Consider the following 18,467-nt stretch of genomic DNA (forward strand, 5'->3'; position numbering starts at 1 on the left):
TCACCTGCCCACCAAAACATATAAGCACAATTTAACACGGGTGAGCGCGCGCGCGCGCTCACACACACACACACATGCTCAAACAGATTGTATTGTCTTACTCTTTGTTACAACAGTGCATTGTCTTACTCTTTGTTACAACAGATTTATCTGTGTGAAATTTGCACTGCGCTTCACGGTGAGAGTGCGTCGCTACAGGGCAGCAACCACCCCACCCCCTTTTTTCTGCATTAGTGTGTGTATTTCTTTTCCGCTATCCAAGTGGATTTTTCTGCAGAATTTTGTCAGGAACAGACCTTTTGTTGCCGTGGATTCTTCTATGTGCACCGTCTGAGTGCATGTTGCACATGGGACCCCAGTTTATCGCCACATCAACACGGTCAGCTTCCAGACCGCCACTCAAGGTCTTTTAGAGGGGGAGAAAATACTGGCGGGAGAGTGCTTCAATCCTGTGCGTTCAGATTAGTTCACTAGGGTGCATAGCCACTGGGTCCTCACTTCACATGTATGCACACACTTACACGCGCGCACTCTCTCTCTCTGTCTCTCTCTCTCCGGTCACACACATATATACCCACATGACGACAGGCCTGCATAACATCATAAATTTATTATGTAGTTGTCACAGAACTATGCAAAATTGAGTTCACACACACACACACACACACACACACACACACACACACACACACTTTGTGATCTCCAGACAATGTCAGAGATAGAAGTTATATTGTCGAGAAGGAAAAAGCTCTCTTAAATGCTTAGAAAAGGTGATTAGATATATTTTTTTGTGACCACCTTTTGTCAAATGATATTGGTACAAATTTGCTATGAAGAAAAAGGAAGTAACTGGTGAATATTAACCTCTGATTATTCTGATCAGTGTGAAAACATAGCCATCTAAAGATGTAACCATGTCTGGATAGCCATTTGCAGGTATTTTCTGTTCCTGTTACAGACCTGAGTTACTCCAGACTTTAAAAGAAAATTTACAAAACCAGTCTTTCCTGAGCAGTCTTTCATGACGTCTGACGTCTGAAGTGTAACGTGACGTCCTACCAGCCTTCCTAGACGACTGACCAATCTTCGTTGATGTCTGACAAGTCTTTCTTCATGACGTCTGAAGTGTTTCATTCACGTCCTACCATCCTTCCTAGACGACTGACCAATCTTCGTTGATGTCTGACAAGTCTTTCTTCATGACGTCTGAAGTGTTTCATGACGTCCTACCATCCTTCCTAGACGAATGACCGATCTTCGTTGATGTCTGACAAGTCTTTCTTCATGACGTCTGAAGTGTTTCATTCACGTCCTACCATCCTTCCTAGACGACTGACCAATCTTCGTTGATGTCTGACAAGTCTTTCTTCATGACGTCTGAAGTGTTTCATGACGTCCTACCATCCTTCCTAGACGACTGACCAATCTTCGTTGATGTCTGACAAGTCTTTCTTCATGACGTCTGAAGTGTTTCATTCACGTCCTACCATCCTTCCTAGACGACTGACTAATCTTCGTTGATGTCTGACAAGTCTTTCTTCATGACGTCTGAAGTGTTTCATTCACGTCCTACCATCCTTCCTAGACGAATGACCAATCTTCGTTGATGTCTGACAAGTCTTTCTTCATGACGTCTGAAGTGTTTCATTCACGTCCTACCATCCTTCCTAGACGAATGACCAGTATTCCTTCACGTCTGACCACTTCGTGTGTCCAGACATCTTCATCTTCTTCTTCCGCGTTCCCTGGCCACGCTAGATTTTCAGTCCGGTCAGGACAGCGAAGTCTGCGGTCCGTCGCAGAGACCCCCACCGGTCCCCCCAGTTTCTCTTGGAGCTCCACCGGGCTGGGCCATGCCTGGCGTGTCCAAACATCTAACTTGCAGTCTTACTGGACATCTGACCGATCTTCCTAGTTGTCTGACCCGCGGCGGTCTTGGCAAAGACGTCTGAACAGTCTGCCAGGCTAGATGTTTGGACAGTGTGCAGTATTTTAGTGGACTTGTGACTTCGTTTTGTTTGATACACTTTTTTGCCAGTTAGACTTCTGACCAGAGACGGTGGGGAAATTCCCTCACTCCCTCTTCTTCTCCAGGTGGTGGAGCTCGTGAAGACTGTCGCTTCAGCCTGACCAGGAACAGCACGGCAGTTGCTGCAGACTGGAACAAACATGAAAATAATAATAATAGTATTACTAATAAACGAATGAAATAGCGAAAACATGTATATGCATGAATTATTATCGACAAAAACAGGAAACTTGAGTACATGTATAATTATAGTTACCTCCTACTTCTTCCTGCTCTTCTTCACACACACACACACACACACACACACACACACACACACAGGTTTGAGAAGGGTGAGATTTTCAAGTCAATAATTAGTTCAAGTTCAGAACCGGAGCTCAAACGGAAACAGTGTATCTTGTGAAGTTGAGGAGGACGGATATCTCAGCGGAGTAGGACACTGCACAGCGGGATGCCTTGCAGCAGCTGTAATACAGACTGCTGGTGCTTTGCAGTTTCAAGCAAGGGGAAATGAACTCAAACAAAACAATACAGCGACATTCTGAAGAGGTCAGTGACTGCTTACAAAAACAAACAAACAAACAAAAAAACCGTGACCTGCTCCCTCCCTTCACACACACACACACACATACACACACACACACACACACTGATACACGGCACACACACACACACACACACACACTCACACGCACGCACGCACTGATGCACGGCACACACACACACACACACACACACACACACACACACTGTACATGATTTATTTCCGCTTCCATGCAGCGAGGAGAAAAGGAGAAAAAAACAAACAAAAACCCAACTTACTTTGAAAACATTTCGTGTAGTTGAAGTTTTCTCTGGCACTACCTGAAATAAAGTGTAACACATTCAAAGATGGATTCTTCGGTGATCATACAATGGAAACAAAAAAATCTTTTGTCACTCACAGTTATATATATATATATATATATATATATATATATATATATATATATATATATATATATATATATATATCATAATGAGCACTGATTGCTTGAAAAAATGTTTGACACAACTTGAAGATTTAGAATGGAAGAGATAATACAACGTAAATGCTACAACTGCAGTTCATATTGGGGGGAAACAAAAAAAAAATATTATGATATATATTACAGAGAGACAGACAGAGATTCAGATGATTCATTCATGTTCGGCCACTGTCCTTGGTGAAATGACGCAATGTGCAACAATGTCATTATGCAACTACACAGAAAAGAAGAAACAGTGGTCATCGGGAAGATATTATGATAGACGATGAACTCAAAACTTAACTGAATCCACACTGATACATCTTACGGCAGTTATTTGACACCCAGTTTCTTTTCTCTTTTGTACTCGCCTCCCTTCTGTACTGAGGCTTCATTATAGTCCAATATTGTAAAAATTCAATCAATAACTAAAACAACAAATTACGGAGTCTATGGGATTTGAATATTCAGGATATTAGTGTCAAAGATTCAAAGAAATCTCATTCCTTTTGCCCCTGACAGGGCATGAAGGCTACGCTTACAATATATTATGACAGTCATATCCGACAACGACCATCAGAACAGCAAAAGAGGCAACTGCTGTGCCGACTATCTGATTATAGTGTAGAGAATCTTGCCCAGCTTACATCCCCTAACTGTGAGCTCATGCCAGTCTCCGATAATTACAAGCAATACACATAGTGATATACATTAACTCTATCCATACGAACGGCGAAAGATACGACGTTAACAGCGTTTCACCCCAATTACCATCATCAAAATATTGCAAGCGGAAGGCTCTCATATTGAAGAGGTGAATGTTGACAAAGAATACCACAATTCTAGCGACAGAAGCTAAAGGTTGGGTCATTCAGACACCCACTGGACATCCGAGGGGTGTGTGTAGAGAAGAGAGGACTGGCCGTACTGAGTGAGTTAAATGACAACTTTTAGTTCAACAATGTCACACACCCTCTCAACTGAATGCTTGGATTTTTCAATTCCTAGACTGAATTTCGTCAACGCAAAGTATGGGAAGGCCTACCTTTTCACTGAGACACTTTGCCACATCATGGTCTCTTGTTGTTTCTGCACCTTGCTGTACAACGGCATGAAGCTGGAAATCAAAAAAAGGAGAAAAGAATAAAACCAAACTGCTATTAATTAAAGCGCACAATTAACACACAAGGCAACGCTTTCAGCTTCACCGGCTGGGAAGATTAATACATAACAGCAAAAAACAACAACAAAAAACAAAAAAAAGAACCGTGAACATCGCAGAAAATGATTCATGTAATTAAGCTTACCGGCTGGGTAGATTAATACATAACAGCAAAGAAAGTGAACATCGTAGAAAATTGTTAATGTAAGTATCAATAAACATTAGCAGCAGGCATGTCATGATTATCATACATTCCACAGAGAGACAGAGACAGAGAGAGAGAGAGAGAGAGAGAGAGAGAGAGAGAGAGAGAGATGCAGGCAGATAACAGGGATACTGACTTTCAATTTTCAAACCTGAAGACACCAACTATATCACCAGATGAAATATAGGTATTTTATTTTCTGCTTCAAGAGAGGCGTCAACTGATACACACACACCACACCACAAAAATGCACAAAACAACAGCAAGAAACGGGTAGCGACAGCGCATAGGACAAAATAAGGCATGAACACACTTCTGTCAGATGGAGTAATGAACATCATTTACAGAATCATACATAAACTGATGGGAGAGGTCACTGTCATAGTATAAACCACACACACACACACACACTACAACTTGCTCACATTATAGACAACCATTACCACCATCACAAATAATGCATGGCAAATGGATGACTCAGTCACGTAAACACTTACTTCTTCGAAAAAAGGATGCTTGATAGCTTCCTCTGCTGTTAAGCGAGCTTTTGGGTCCAACACCAGCAGCTTCAAGATCTGTCATAAGTACAAAACAAAACAATAAAAGATCTACTGAGTTTAGATTCCAGAATGAGTTGTGTCAAAGACAGTCAGCCACAGGCACTATCTCAAGAACTTTCCCTGCCATTAGTTGAATTCAGAGTCGAAGCAGTACCTTTCGTTTATTAGTTTATAGTCTGTTCATCTAAAGTGATGATGATATTAGACTGTAAGCAGTATCTTGAATGACAGGGTAACAATGTCTTGCCCATGACAATGCCATAAACAAGAGCGTAACCAGTGCTAACACAGATTATGGTGATTTGAAGAAGAAGAGCACTTTGTAGTTCAGTACAGTAAAAAGATGAATGAAAGCGCGGAAACGAAAACACCTACGCATGCTGTCAGCACTACGCTGCACCTACTCCAGCTGCTGTGCGGATAAGTACAACAGAGCTAGAATGCCAAAGAGAAACGAAACAATGCCCTATGTCCAGTCACACAGCAGGTAATGCATGACACACAACAGCAGAATATTTTCACACTGGAAATACCGTTTCACAATGATGATGATCATCATCATCATCACCGGAAATTATGCAAATAATGAGGCCAGGAAGTGTCTGGGTTTGTTCCAATGTACCTTTTATTTACCTGTGTGCTAGCTGAATCGGTAGCGTAAGCATCACTGACTTGAAGTTGTGTACCTTGTGTAATGGAGAGAGTTACCACCCTTTACTATTTGATCATCATCACCATAATATTGACAGTTATGATAATAATGCTACTGATTATGATGACTCTAGGCATGGAATTTCAGGACAGGACGAGGGCAGATGAACTTTCACGAAATCAGAGCTAAACGAATCAAGGAACTTTTTATTAAGCATTAAACAGCGAACAAGTAGTTTTCATACTTTTTGTTCACATAGTCACTTTCATTCCCACAAGGGAAATCAACTTCAAGCCGTCGTTGCATCAGTCGCCTTTTCACACAGACACTGAATCAGAATGGTGATATCAACCCTGTCAAATATCCCCTACCCCTCACCCCCATAGCGATATTTCTTAATCTCTGGTTATACAAACTTTGCACACACACACAACACACACACACACACGGAGTTAATGATCGCTTCAGCAAAGCAGGTAGAATTTAAAAAAAAAATATATATATATATATATATTAAGAGAAAATCATACCAGGTCTTTGGCGGATTCTGAAATGCCTTCCCATTTCAGTGGATCGGCAGAGTTAATCCCACTCCTGATCATCTGGGTGAGCTTCCCTTGTCTTCTGTGGTGAAAAGGGTAATCACCATACAACCTGCAACGTCACAAACACTAACACTGTACACACAAACCGTAAAGGAATCACATTTGAGAAAAGTTAAACACAAATTATTCTTCTTCTTATTCGTTCGTGGGCTAGCAACTCCCACGTTCACTCGTATGTACACGAGTGGGCTTTTACGTGTATGACCGTTTGTATCCCACCATTTAGGCAGCCATACTCCGTTTTCAGGGGTGTGCATACTGTGTATGTTCTTGTTTCCATAACCCACCGAACGCTGACATGGATTACGGGATCTTTAACGTGCGTATTTGATCTTCTGCTTGCGTATACACACGAAGGGGGTTCAGGCACAAGCAGTTTTGCTCGTATGTTGACCTGGGAGATCGGAAAAATCTGCACCCTTTACCCACCAGGCGGCGTTACCGAGATTCGAACCTGGGACCCTCAGATTGAATGTCCAACGCTTTAACCACTCGGCTATTGCGCCCGTCTAAACACAAATGAAATACTGTATACCCACTTACATTAGTATGCTAAAGGGGTATTAAAATGATATTCGTTGCCCCTCGGTCTGAGCTTTAAATAAATATACCGAAATCTGACACCTGATGTTGAAGTCTACATCCAACAGACTGTTTTCTATCAGTGGGAAAAAGAAATCAAAACAAAGTTAAATTTGGTGATGAATTTAAATACTTTATGGTCAGAATCATGGTGTCATTATGCACTGTCATGTGGAGTGATGGCCTAGAGGTAACACGTCCGCCTAGGGAAGTGAGAGAATCTGAGCGCGCTGGTTCGAATCACGTCTCAGCTGCTGATATTTTCTCCCCCCTCCACTAGACTTTGAGTGGTGGTCTGGACGCTAGTCATTCGGATGAGACGATAAATCGAGGTCCCATGTGCAGCATGTACTTAGCGCACGTAAAAGAACCCACGGCAACAAAAGGGTTGTTCCTGGCAAAATTCTGTAGAAAAATCCACTTCGATAGGAAAAAAACAAATTAAAAAGAATCTGCATGCAGGAAAAGAGAGAGAGAGAGAGAGAGAGAGAGAGAGAGAAAAGAAGAAGAAGAAAAAAAAATGTGGCGCTGTAGTGTAGCGACGCGCTCTCCCTGCGGAGAGCAGCCCGAATTTCACACAGAGAAATCTGTTGTGACAAAAAGAGAAATACAATACAATGCAATACAGTACAATACAATACAATACAAAATAACTAGCATTAGCACGGGGTATTAAAACGACATCCGATTCCCCTCGTCCAGAACTTTACATAAACCCAAATCTGATACCTTGAAGTTCAAGTCGAAATCCAACCGAGTGATTTCGAGCTATGGAAAAAACAACAACAACAAAAAAAACAAACAAAAAACAACAACAGCCAAAACCCAAAACCAGAGAGAAGACAAAACACAGATATAACTAATAAGTATGATGATTAAATAATCAGCATTAGCAGCGTCAGCAATAATGTAGCAGCAGCTGGAAAAAAGACCAAGGAAAGAAAGGTATTCAGGTTCAATTCTAAGCAAAACACTTGACCAACAGAGCCACATCTTTAACATTCACAATATCATACACACATACACAAGAGCATAGTTCTTCCTGTTTCACCACGTTGCACCCAACCTATCTATATGTGAATACCCATCGGACCAGCTTTTCTACCTGGTAAGCAGGGTAAGATACTAAGTATGTATACCTAATGACACCACTAGACCAGAACAGACTACTTACAGCGATTTCATGACACTACATAACCATATCCAGTACCCACCTGGCCAGCTTATCGTATACCTGAAGAACCGCAGTTAAGCAGGTTACTTACAACGTGTACATAATGACACCATGATTTTGACCATAACCTATTCCCACCAGGCCAGTTATCTACCTTCACAACCCATAGAAAACAGGATACTTACAGCGAATACATGATGACTCCGCAAGACCATCTGAAACGACACAAATAAGCATGCTTAGTGTCAGAAAAAGAAAAAGAAAAAAAACCAAAACAAACAAACAAACAAACAACAACAACAAAAAACACGGGGGAAAAAATCAAACACTTTATATACACTCAAAGAGAGAGAACGCTGAACAATGAAATGTTTAATGTCATTAGCTGAAAAGCTCTGGTGACATTGTAGGTACTAATCAGAACAAAATGGTGCAAAATAGATAAAATGGAACAGAAAGGAAAAAACAAACAAACAGTATTGAAACAACATAAACTAATAAGAGATTTGTGACATTTTGGCACTTTGTCATTGGCTTAAAGTACACACGGAGAGAGAGAGAGAGAGAGAGAGAGAGAGATTTTCCGTCTGTGTTCACTTTGTTTTCATATCCTTGTCTCAAAAGATTTGTTCTCAATATATTGCATACAGCATGTGGACAAAAACAAAATTCACATACTAAGCAGACCTAAAAAATCTAACTACCTACCGCACGTCAGTACAATTCCATACTTTTGCAAAAGAACGATTCACTTTTGCATGCTAAGCTCAGCTAACAGAATCAACTGACTACCGCACACAAGTACGAATCCTTGTTAATGCAAAAGAAATACCAGTCAGTTTCACACGCTGAGATAATATCAACCTTCAGATCTAACTAATAACGACCGCCAGCACAATTCCATATCTATGTGTGAAAAGAAAAAAGAAAATAGAAAAAAAGAAAAAAAAGATTCACTTTCGCACGCTGAGTGCAAATTACAAATCCAGCCAGCTACACAACTAACCACACTAGCACAATTCGATATTTTATACAAAAGAAAAATTCTCTTTCGCACGCTGGGCTGAAATCACAGACAGATCCAACTAACTACCTCACGCCACGCTGAGCTCAGCTTACAGATTCAGCTAACTATCACTTCATGCCAGCACAATTCCATATTTTGTGCAAAAGAAATACCAGTTTCACAATCAACTCACAGACCCATACCAGTTTCACAATCAGCTTACAGACCCATACCAGTTTCACAATCAACTTACAGTTCCATACCAGTTTCACCAATCAACTTACAGTTCCATACCAGTTTCACAATCAACTCACAGACCCATACCAGTTTCACAATCAGCTTACAGACCCATACCAGTTTCACAATCAACTTACAGTTCCATACCAGTTTCACAATCAGCTCACAAATCCATACCAGTTTCACAATCAGCTTACATACCCTTACCAGTTTCACAATCAACTTACAGTTCCATACCAGTTTCACAATCAGCTCACAAATCTATACCAGTTTCACGATCGACTTACAGATCCATACCAGTTTCACCAATCAACTTACAGTTCCAGACCAGTTTCACAATCAACTTACAGTTCCAGACCAGTTTCACAATCAACTTACAGACCCATACCAGTTACACAATCAACTTACAAATCCATACCAGTTTCACCAAACAACTTACAGATCCACTTCCTTGCCGTACTTGGCGTTCGGGTTGTACATAGCTGTTACCACCTCTGGTGCCATGTAGACCAGAGTACCCAAGGCTCCTGTCAATAGGAATGAATGCAGAGCTCTTAAAAAAACATGTCACAATGTCTGTCAGACGAGAGAGAGAGAGGGGGGGTGGGGGGTGGGGGAAGAGACAGACAGACAGACAGACAGAGAGAGAGAGAGAGAGAGAGTGTGTGTGAGTGTGTGTGCGTGCTTGCGTGCGTGTTCTTTCTTTTATTTTCACGCCTGTCCACAATTGTGATTTCAGGCAAAGTTCCATCACCTTCCAGACCCCACCCATGCCCGGCTTAAATCCTCACTAGTTTCCCTGTTCCTCTCTCCTGAATCAGTATTAAAAAAAAGAAAAAGAAAAGAATATTCAAACAAAATAAAACAAACTAACTAGTCAACCAGTAAACTTACAACAAAGAGCCAATGGGGCGCTTACTTTTACTCTGAACTATTTCAAACACTAGTTGATTGTCACTGATATAAAACGTTTTCTAATGGAAGCAGACGGAACTGCAGATTTTGCAAATGAAAGAGGTAACTAACTGTTCACACTCGTGTTTGTGTGTGTGTGTGTGTGTGTGTGTGTGTGTGTGTGTGTGTGTGTGTGTGTGTGTGTGTGTGTGTGTGTGTGTGTGAGAGAGAGAGAGAGAGAGAGAGAGAGAGAGAGAGAGAGAGAGAGAGAGAGAGAGAGAGAGAGAGCAAGGAGTGGTGTCGAGAAAGACGAGGGGAGGGGTTGGTTGTTTGGTTGTGAGTGTGGTTGGTTCATGTATTGTTTGAAATGTTTGTTCACTGCTCTCATAGAAAAATCTTTTTGTTGAAAGAAAAAAAGGGATGATGAAAAGTACTGGGCAGTGGCTCTGGTGGTATGCGTGGGCTGGGGAATGAGAAAAGACGAATAATGTTGTGCGTGACAAGGCAGGCTATGATACTATGGAACAAAAGGCTGTATTTTTCCTGTAGATTGATTAACACGATACAATGGCTGATTTCAAACAGCAAGTACCTTATTGATATTCCTCGTTCAAAAGTTATGTCAGTACTGGAGAAAAAAAAAAAAAAAAAAAAAAAAAAAAGAAGAAAGAAAGAAAAAAAAGAAAAAAAAGAAAAAAAAAAGTATCGTATTCACTATTGCACCGATGGAAAGCGTGTCGAGCTTTGAGTGTATATTCTTGCCCAATAGCGTTCTTTAGTTCAACACTCGTTACTTACTTATTGACTAAACAACTTGACATGAGATGGGAATGAAGACAAATAGAAGTAAATAATAATTGACGGGCGCAATAGCTGAATGGTTAAAGCGTTGGACTTTCAATCTGAGGGTCCCGGGTTCGAATCACAGTGACGGCGCCTGGCGGGTAAAGGGTGGAGATTTTTACGATCTCCCAGGTCAACATATGTGCCGACTTGCTAGTGCCTGAACCCCTTTCGTGTGTATACGCAAGCAGAAGATCAAATACGCACGATAAAGATCCTGTAATCCATGTCAGCGTTCGGTGGGTTATGGAAACAAGAACATACCCAGAATGCACAGCCCCGAAAGCGGAATATGGCTGCCTACATGGCGGGTTAAAAACGGTCATACACGTAAAAGCCCACTCGCGTATATACGAGTGAACGTGGGAGATGCAGCCCACGAACGCAAAAGAAAGAAAAAGAAAGAAAGAAAGAAGTAAATATATTTCTTTCCCAGTGAAAATGACTGCTATACTAAAAGCGTAACAAAACATGGGCAAAGACATATGCTGTTCTCTCTCTCTCTCTCTCTCTCTCCCTCTCTGTGTCTCTGTGTGCATGCTTTTACGCGTCGGATGCACGCGCGAGTGTGTGCATTTAAGGTATGCAGCCCTAATTGCGAACAGCGTGTAATTGCGAACGGTTCATGTACCGTCCCACTTCGAAGCGTTCTCACCAGACACATTTCACAATTCAACGTCTGTTTCGACCTCGTTCTCTGATTCCTTAATGAATCTTCATGTCCAAGAAGAACCAGTCAAACATCAGCTATTTCTGGCTATTTCCGCGCTCTTTCTTTGCTTCGCGCACCACTGCCGACAACGTTCACAGACATGCTCTCACAATCAAGGGAAGCAAGCAAGTAGGACTTGAACTTTGACACAGCTTAAAGTGGCTGATTTGAGTGGAAATGACAGTGAATTGTGCATTACCAGTGCTGGGAGAATTAAGAAAACGTGTTGATGACAGATTAAAACGCCAGGAATCTCCAAAAACAGAGTCGTTGGCAATGAGGCCATAGATTATTTTGACGCGAGCGTATTTGCGAACGATGTTGCGCAGTAACTTAGCGCTCTCAAAAGGGTGTGTTTGTGTGCGATGTTGGTTATGTGTGTTTAAATGTGTGTTTGTGTGTGTGTGCACATGTGTGATCAATATATTATGTGTAATTTATTCAGAATTAAAAGGTTATGCCAGTCTTGAATGAAAGCTAATTTCTTGTCCTTGCTGCTTTGTGCACATGTCAAATGATCGGTATAGGGACAAGCCCGGAGCTTCCGTTTTTGTAAAGTGTCTGGGTTTGTTCCAATGTACCATGTATTTACCCGTGTGCTAGCTGAATCGGTATCATAAGCAGCATTGACTCGAAGTTGTGTACCTTGTGAATGGATGAGTTGCTGCTCTTTACTATTCGTTGAATAAACGTTGAAAAGAATGAACAGACGAAAATTTCCTGGTGCAACCAATCGGAGAAAGCCTTCAAAAACAGAAGAGCGACATTTGACGATCGTATGACCTGTTGCCTGTACAATACACACATTGAGCTGGTCGATTCGACCGGATCGTTCGCAATCAGGCCTACGTACCCCCCCTCTCTGTGTGTGTGTGTGTGTGTGTGTGTGTGTGTGTGTGTGTGTGTGTGTGTGTGCGTGCGCGCGCGCGCGCGTGGATGAGTACGTGTGCGTGCGAGTGTATGTTTGTGAGAAAGGATAATTATAATCTTTCATTACGTCAAAATATATATATTGAAATACATTCCACTTCTCTGCCTTTCGCCCCGTGGCAACCAGTCCTACAGCCTTTACCACGAGGATTGTTATTCCACAATGAATATCATACTTACCACTCAGCTGTCCGTTGGTCAAAGCTTTGGCCAGCCCGAAATCGGACACCTTCACGTTGATGTCGTCGTCGAGTAAAATATTCTCGAGCTGTAGAGAGTGAGAGGAAAAAAACCCAACATTTGTAATGACCATGGAAGAACTGGCATTAAAAGTAGCTGAGAGAAATGGCGTATTAGCAGCGAGCTGGAAAACAAACCAAGAAAGCTAGCCAGAAAAACAAAGAAGTCATTCATTCACTGCTTTCAGAAATATCAATGGTACGCTCTACTCACTTTGGACAGTTAACACGACTTAACACCACACCACACACATCGAATGACTGACAGAAACTGAAAGAGAAAGATAGAGACGCAGAGAGAGAAAGATAGGGGAGCCTGAGACACAGACACAGAGACGGAGCTGAATTGATGGAGTCATACAAATGGGGAGAACTTGAGAGGTAACGATTCAAAGAGAGACAGACAGACAGACAGACAGACAGACAAACAGATGGTAGCCAGAGACAAAGAGAAACAAGAGAGGCAAGGCCTTCAAGACTCACTTGTGATACACTTTAAAAAAAAAATCCAAGCTTTTTATGTATACTCATGTATTGAGTATAATTTCAAAATGTAATGTTTAAGATGAGAAAGATCAGTTTAAAGCAAATTAAGTCCCCTAGCATTAATTACAGATTAATTTCCCTTCTTTTTACCATCTGCACCAAAACGTTTGCAAATAAATAAAACTTCCATGCTAGCAAAAGAAGTTCCTATTTGAACAAAAAAATGATAATGACTGCTTTTGTTGTTGGGTCAGAATCAGATCAGTACCAAGTTTAGGGAATACAAAAAATATAACAGTAAATGCAGTTTGCATATAATTAGGCTTCTTTTTTGTGCCCATCCCAGAGGTACAACATTGTTTTAAACAAGATGACTGGAAAGAACTAAATTTTTCCTGTTTTCATGCCTAATTTGGTGTCAACTGACAAAATATTTACAGAGAAAATGTTAAAGTTTACCACGAACACACACAGACAACTGAACACTTGTTTATACAAGTGAGTCAAAAAGGAGAAGAAAATAAAAATAAAGCCCACGTTTCTGTATACACACACACACACACAATAAATACACACACTAAACACCCAACACACATATACTAAATACACACAACCACATACCTTGAGGTCTCTGTGCACGATATTTTTGCTGTGGAGAAACTGCACTGCCTGGAGCAGCTGGAACATGACAGCTCTGCAAGAGAAGAGAAAACCCAAGCATACCGCTGTTGTCAATGTCAGTCGAGCGGTGGTGGCCGATTGACCCAAAAAGACAGTGTTCATGGCTTCGCGTCCCATGTGTGTAGACTGGGATACAACAGCCCGATCCCTGCTTCCACTACATCTCGTGTGGTATTTTAAGTGTTCGTCCTTTGGATGTGTCCCGGATGAAGATGGACGCCATTACTTTTACTCAGCAGATTGTCTGGTGACGTCTACAACTACTTCAGCAGGGACAACCTGCTGAAATATATATATATATATATATATATATATATATATATATATATATATATATATATATATATAATCTGCGGCATCGGGTGTGGTTGGATGTCCCTCCAAATTTACCGGAGCATTCAACATTGATGGTTCGAATGGTCGGGAATGACGCCCAGCATAACGAAAACATTTCTGAAGTAGATACTAATCTTTCCATAAACCGTGTAGCTTATATTCAGGTAAACCAAATTTCGGTTGTAACCTCATTTTTGCATCTCACGTGTTATACAAAAAAAAGAAGAAGGTTATTTTGACTGAATTTTCGACAGTGGGTTTTCGCAGGACAATGACTCTTAACTTACAATCGTCCGAAACGACGTTAACCACTTAGTCGCTGCAACTGGTTATGACAAAGTTGTTCAATAAAAGTGAAAGACGATAATGAGATTTATGTAAGTTGACTTTATCAAGATTTTGCGCCTTATAGATATTATTAGTATTTTTTTTTATGTCTTTGCCTATTATTTTATTTATTTATTTATTAATTTAATTAATTTATTTTTTTGTTATTTTATTTTATTTTATTTTTCTCAAGGCCTGACTAAGCGCGTTGGGGGTACGCTGCTGGTCAGGCATCTGCTCGGCAGATGTGGTGTAGTGTATATGGATTTGACCGAACGCAGTGACGCCTCCTTGAGCTACTGATACTGATACTATGTAATGTAGCGGAAATCTATTTTTGTGTGTCGTGTCATACCTGATCAGTAATACACAGGATAATCGCTACAACAGACATCAGTGCAACGATTCCTATTTATAGGAAATGATAAATATAGCATTAACACCATACATATTTATCAACGAGCCTGTGAAACGCGGAGGAGAAAAAGTGCAATGGCAGAGAGTCCATTGTATCTGTCAAGTTCGTCTGGGTGATAGCATTAAAAAAAAAAAAAAAAAAAAAAAAAATATATATATATATGCTTTTTGTATTCAATTTGTCTGTACCCATTTTAACTCACTCCGTACGGCCAGTCCTCTCTTCTCCTTTACACAGACCCCTCGGATGTCCAGTGAGTGTCTGAATGACCCAACCTTTAGCTTCCGTCGTCAGAATTGTGGTATGTTTTGTCAACATTCACGTCTTCAGTATAAGAGTCTTCCGCTTGCAATATTTTGATGATGGTAATTGGGGTGAAACGCTGTTAACGTCGTCTCTTTCGCCGTTCGTATGGAAAGAGTTAAATACATAAACACAGTCAGTAGTATGACTGTGTAGGACAGCAAGGTTGCTTTCATAACTATTTCCAAACACCGTACCGTCTCACCAGGCTGTAGAAATGAATGTTTCTCTCGTATTATTTCAAAACAGAGTTTAGGAAAGAAGCGCGAAAAGCAAAACAAAATAAAACAAAAGACAACGGCAACAGTATCAGTATCAGTATCAGTAGCTCAAGGAGGCGTCACTGCGTTCGGTCAAATCCATATACGCTACACCACATCTGCCAAGCAGATGCCTGACCAGCAGCGTAACCCAACGCGCTTAGTCAGGCCTTGAGAAAAAAAAAAAAAAAAAAAGAAAAGAAAAAAAGGCGAACAAATGATTTTTGTCCCCCCCAGGCTAGCCACCCAGCCGTTGCCACAGAGTGGTGGGTGTCGGCGTGCGGCCAGCTCCTGAGACCGGACACTGACCCTACCAGCTGGCCAGTCACCCGTGGCTGGTATCAAGGGGTCGGTTGTCTCCCCTCCCAGAGAGCGTGTTGTGGTTCACGCTGCTGGTCAGGGACGGATCTGCTTTGCAGATGTGGTGTAGCATATAGATATGGATTTGTCCGAACGCCTCATTGGGTAACTTAACCGAACTGAACTTTGTTGGTATATATTACAATATTTTGTATGCAAACTGAGGAGAGCGGAACACACTGAGGAAAATATTGATCAACGCACGCACACACGCGCGCCACACACACCGCACACACACACACGCACACACACACACACAACGCACGCACGCACACTGACACACACGCACACACTTATAAATGTTGTTCTGCATAGCTATGTCGTTAAACAGTAGTGAGGGAATTACATCTCTTTTGTAGATCTGTCCAAGTAGAATTAATGCTGATATAATTATATTCGCAACACTTCCTTGTGACTGTGCTTGTTCACGTGACAGAGTTCGGGTCCCAACCCGTCTGACCTGGCCATATTTGCCAACTCACATTTTTTACCGCCCTTATATCGTTGTGGTTTCCTAAGCGTACCACGCCAAAACAAAACAAAACCAAAAAAAAAAATTTCAGTTCATACTTGGCTTCCCCCCCCTTTTTTGTTTAAAAACAACAACATAATTCTCAATCTTGTTTTCTTCCCCTTTTTTTTTTAACTCACTCAGTACGGCCAGTCCTCTCTTCTCCTCTACACAGACCCCTCGGATGTCCAGTGGGTGTCTGAATGACTCAACCTTTAACTTCCGTCGTCAGAATTATGGTATTCTTTGTCAACATTCACCTCTTCAGTATAAGAGCCTTCCGCTTGCAATATTTTGATGATGGTAATTGGGGTGAAACGTTGTTAACGTCGTCTCTTTCGCCGTTCGTATGGAGAGAGTTAAACCAAATTTGGTGAGCAGTTTTGGTAAGTAGCTTTATTGTACTTTATCTCTCTTTCAATTGAGAAATACCGCACGCTCAAGTGTGAGTAGTGTGTATCTGGTCGTTATTTCCAGCTGGACAATTCTCAAACATTTTTTTTTTTTTTTTTTTAAAGATAAAAATTCGTTTTATTTTTAGGCATTTATGTAAGTGTAAGACAAAGACATTAACTCAATGGCAATCAATGTTGAATGTTGTGTTCTAATTGCTGAAGACAGGATTAATATGGGAAGACAGATGTCCAATGCCAGGAACATGTATGACAAAATACAATTAAAAAAAGAATAAAAAAGAAAAAAAGATCAACTTGGTCAAGGTGGACACATTTTCATCATGTGTAACAATGCAGTTTTATAACATATAATAGACATTATTCCTAGCATTAGCACAGAGTTATGGACATCTTTGACATTGAGGGCTAAAGCCAATATGTTGTTAAACTCATCACTGAATTCTTTTTCTTTTCTCTACTGACCCATTTTTCACATATACATGCATCGGACAAACGTACATCTTTTCAAACGACACACAATGACAAAAGCTACAGCCTGATATATTACCTTGTTTCTTTCTCCGACAGCTTGTTGTTACTCTTCCAGTAATCGAAGAGTTCTTTTTTGCATCTGTCAACAAAGGAACGTCAGTTCAAATCCATTATTGCTAAACAGTGCTAGTTCATCGGTTACTCTTCCAGTAATAGATTTTTTTTTGTGTGTGTGCATCTGTCAACAAAGGAACGTACAAACCCATCAGTTCATCGGTTACTCTTAGAGTAATCGAAAGTTTTTATTCTATTTTTTTTTTATTCATTTATTTTTTTTGCATCTGTCAACAAATGCATCAGTTTGCATCAGTTCAAATCCATTATTGCTAAACAATGTTAAACAGCTCATCGGTTACTCTTCCAGTAATCGAAAAGGTTGTTTTTTGCTGGTTTTCTTTTCTTTGTTTGTTTTTGCATTTGTCAACACAGGAACGTCAGTTCAAATCCATTATTGCTAAGCAATGTTAGACAGCTCATCGGTTACTCTTCCAGTAATCGAAAAGGTTGTTTTTTGTTGGTTTTTGTTTGTTTGTTTGTTTGTTTTTGCATTTGTCAACATAGGAACGTCACTGCAAATCCATCACTACTTAGCAATGTTAGACAGCTTGTCGTTACTCTAGCAGTGATAAAAGAGTTCACTTTTTTTCATCTGTCAACAAAGGAACGTAAGTTCAAATCCATCACTACTAAGCAATGTTAGACAGCTTGTCGTTACTCTTCCAGTAAAAGAATTTTTTTTTTTTTTTTACATCTGTCAACAAAGGAACGTCGGTTCAAATCCATTATTGCTAAGCAATGTTAGATAGCTCATCGGTTACTCTTCCAGTAATCGAAAAGTTTGTTTTTTTCTCATGTGTCAACAAAGGAACGTCAGTTCAAATCCATCACTACTAAGTAATGTGTTAGACAGCTTGTCGTTACTCTAACAGTAATAAAATAGTTCACGCCTTTCTTTTGCATCTGTTAAAAAAGGAACGTCAATTGAAATCCATCGCAATAAA

General features: G+C 40.6%; 1 protein-coding gene across 1 annotated transcript in view; it reads right to left on the reverse strand.

The window, feature by feature from the left end:
- Positions 1-18,467, reverse strand: part of LOC143274649 (phosphorylase b kinase gamma catalytic chain, liver/testis isoform-like) — a 32,068-nt gene continuing 13,601 nt past the window's right edge. The window contains exons 4-10 of the mRNA XM_076578522.1: positions 13,945-14,017; positions 12,779-12,866; positions 9,659-9,746; positions 6,146-6,269; positions 4,901-4,978; positions 2,052-2,158; positions 1-4 (exon numbers count right to left, since the gene is read on the reverse strand). Coding sequence (XP_076434637.1) covers positions 1-4; positions 2,052-2,158; positions 4,901-4,978; positions 6,146-6,269; positions 9,659-9,746; positions 12,779-12,866; positions 13,945-14,017 — 562 coding nt within the window. The remainder of the gene's footprint in view (positions 5-2,051; positions 2,159-4,900; positions 4,979-6,145; positions 6,270-9,658; positions 9,747-12,778; positions 12,867-13,944; positions 14,018-18,467) is intronic.

The sequence above is a fragment of the Babylonia areolata genome, chromosome 29 (assembly GCF_041734735.1).
Source record: "Babylonia areolata isolate BAREFJ2019XMU chromosome 29, ASM4173473v1, whole genome shotgun sequence".
In the NCBI taxonomy this organism is placed as follows: Eukaryota; Metazoa; Mollusca; class Gastropoda; order Neogastropoda; family Buccinidae; genus Babylonia; species Babylonia areolata.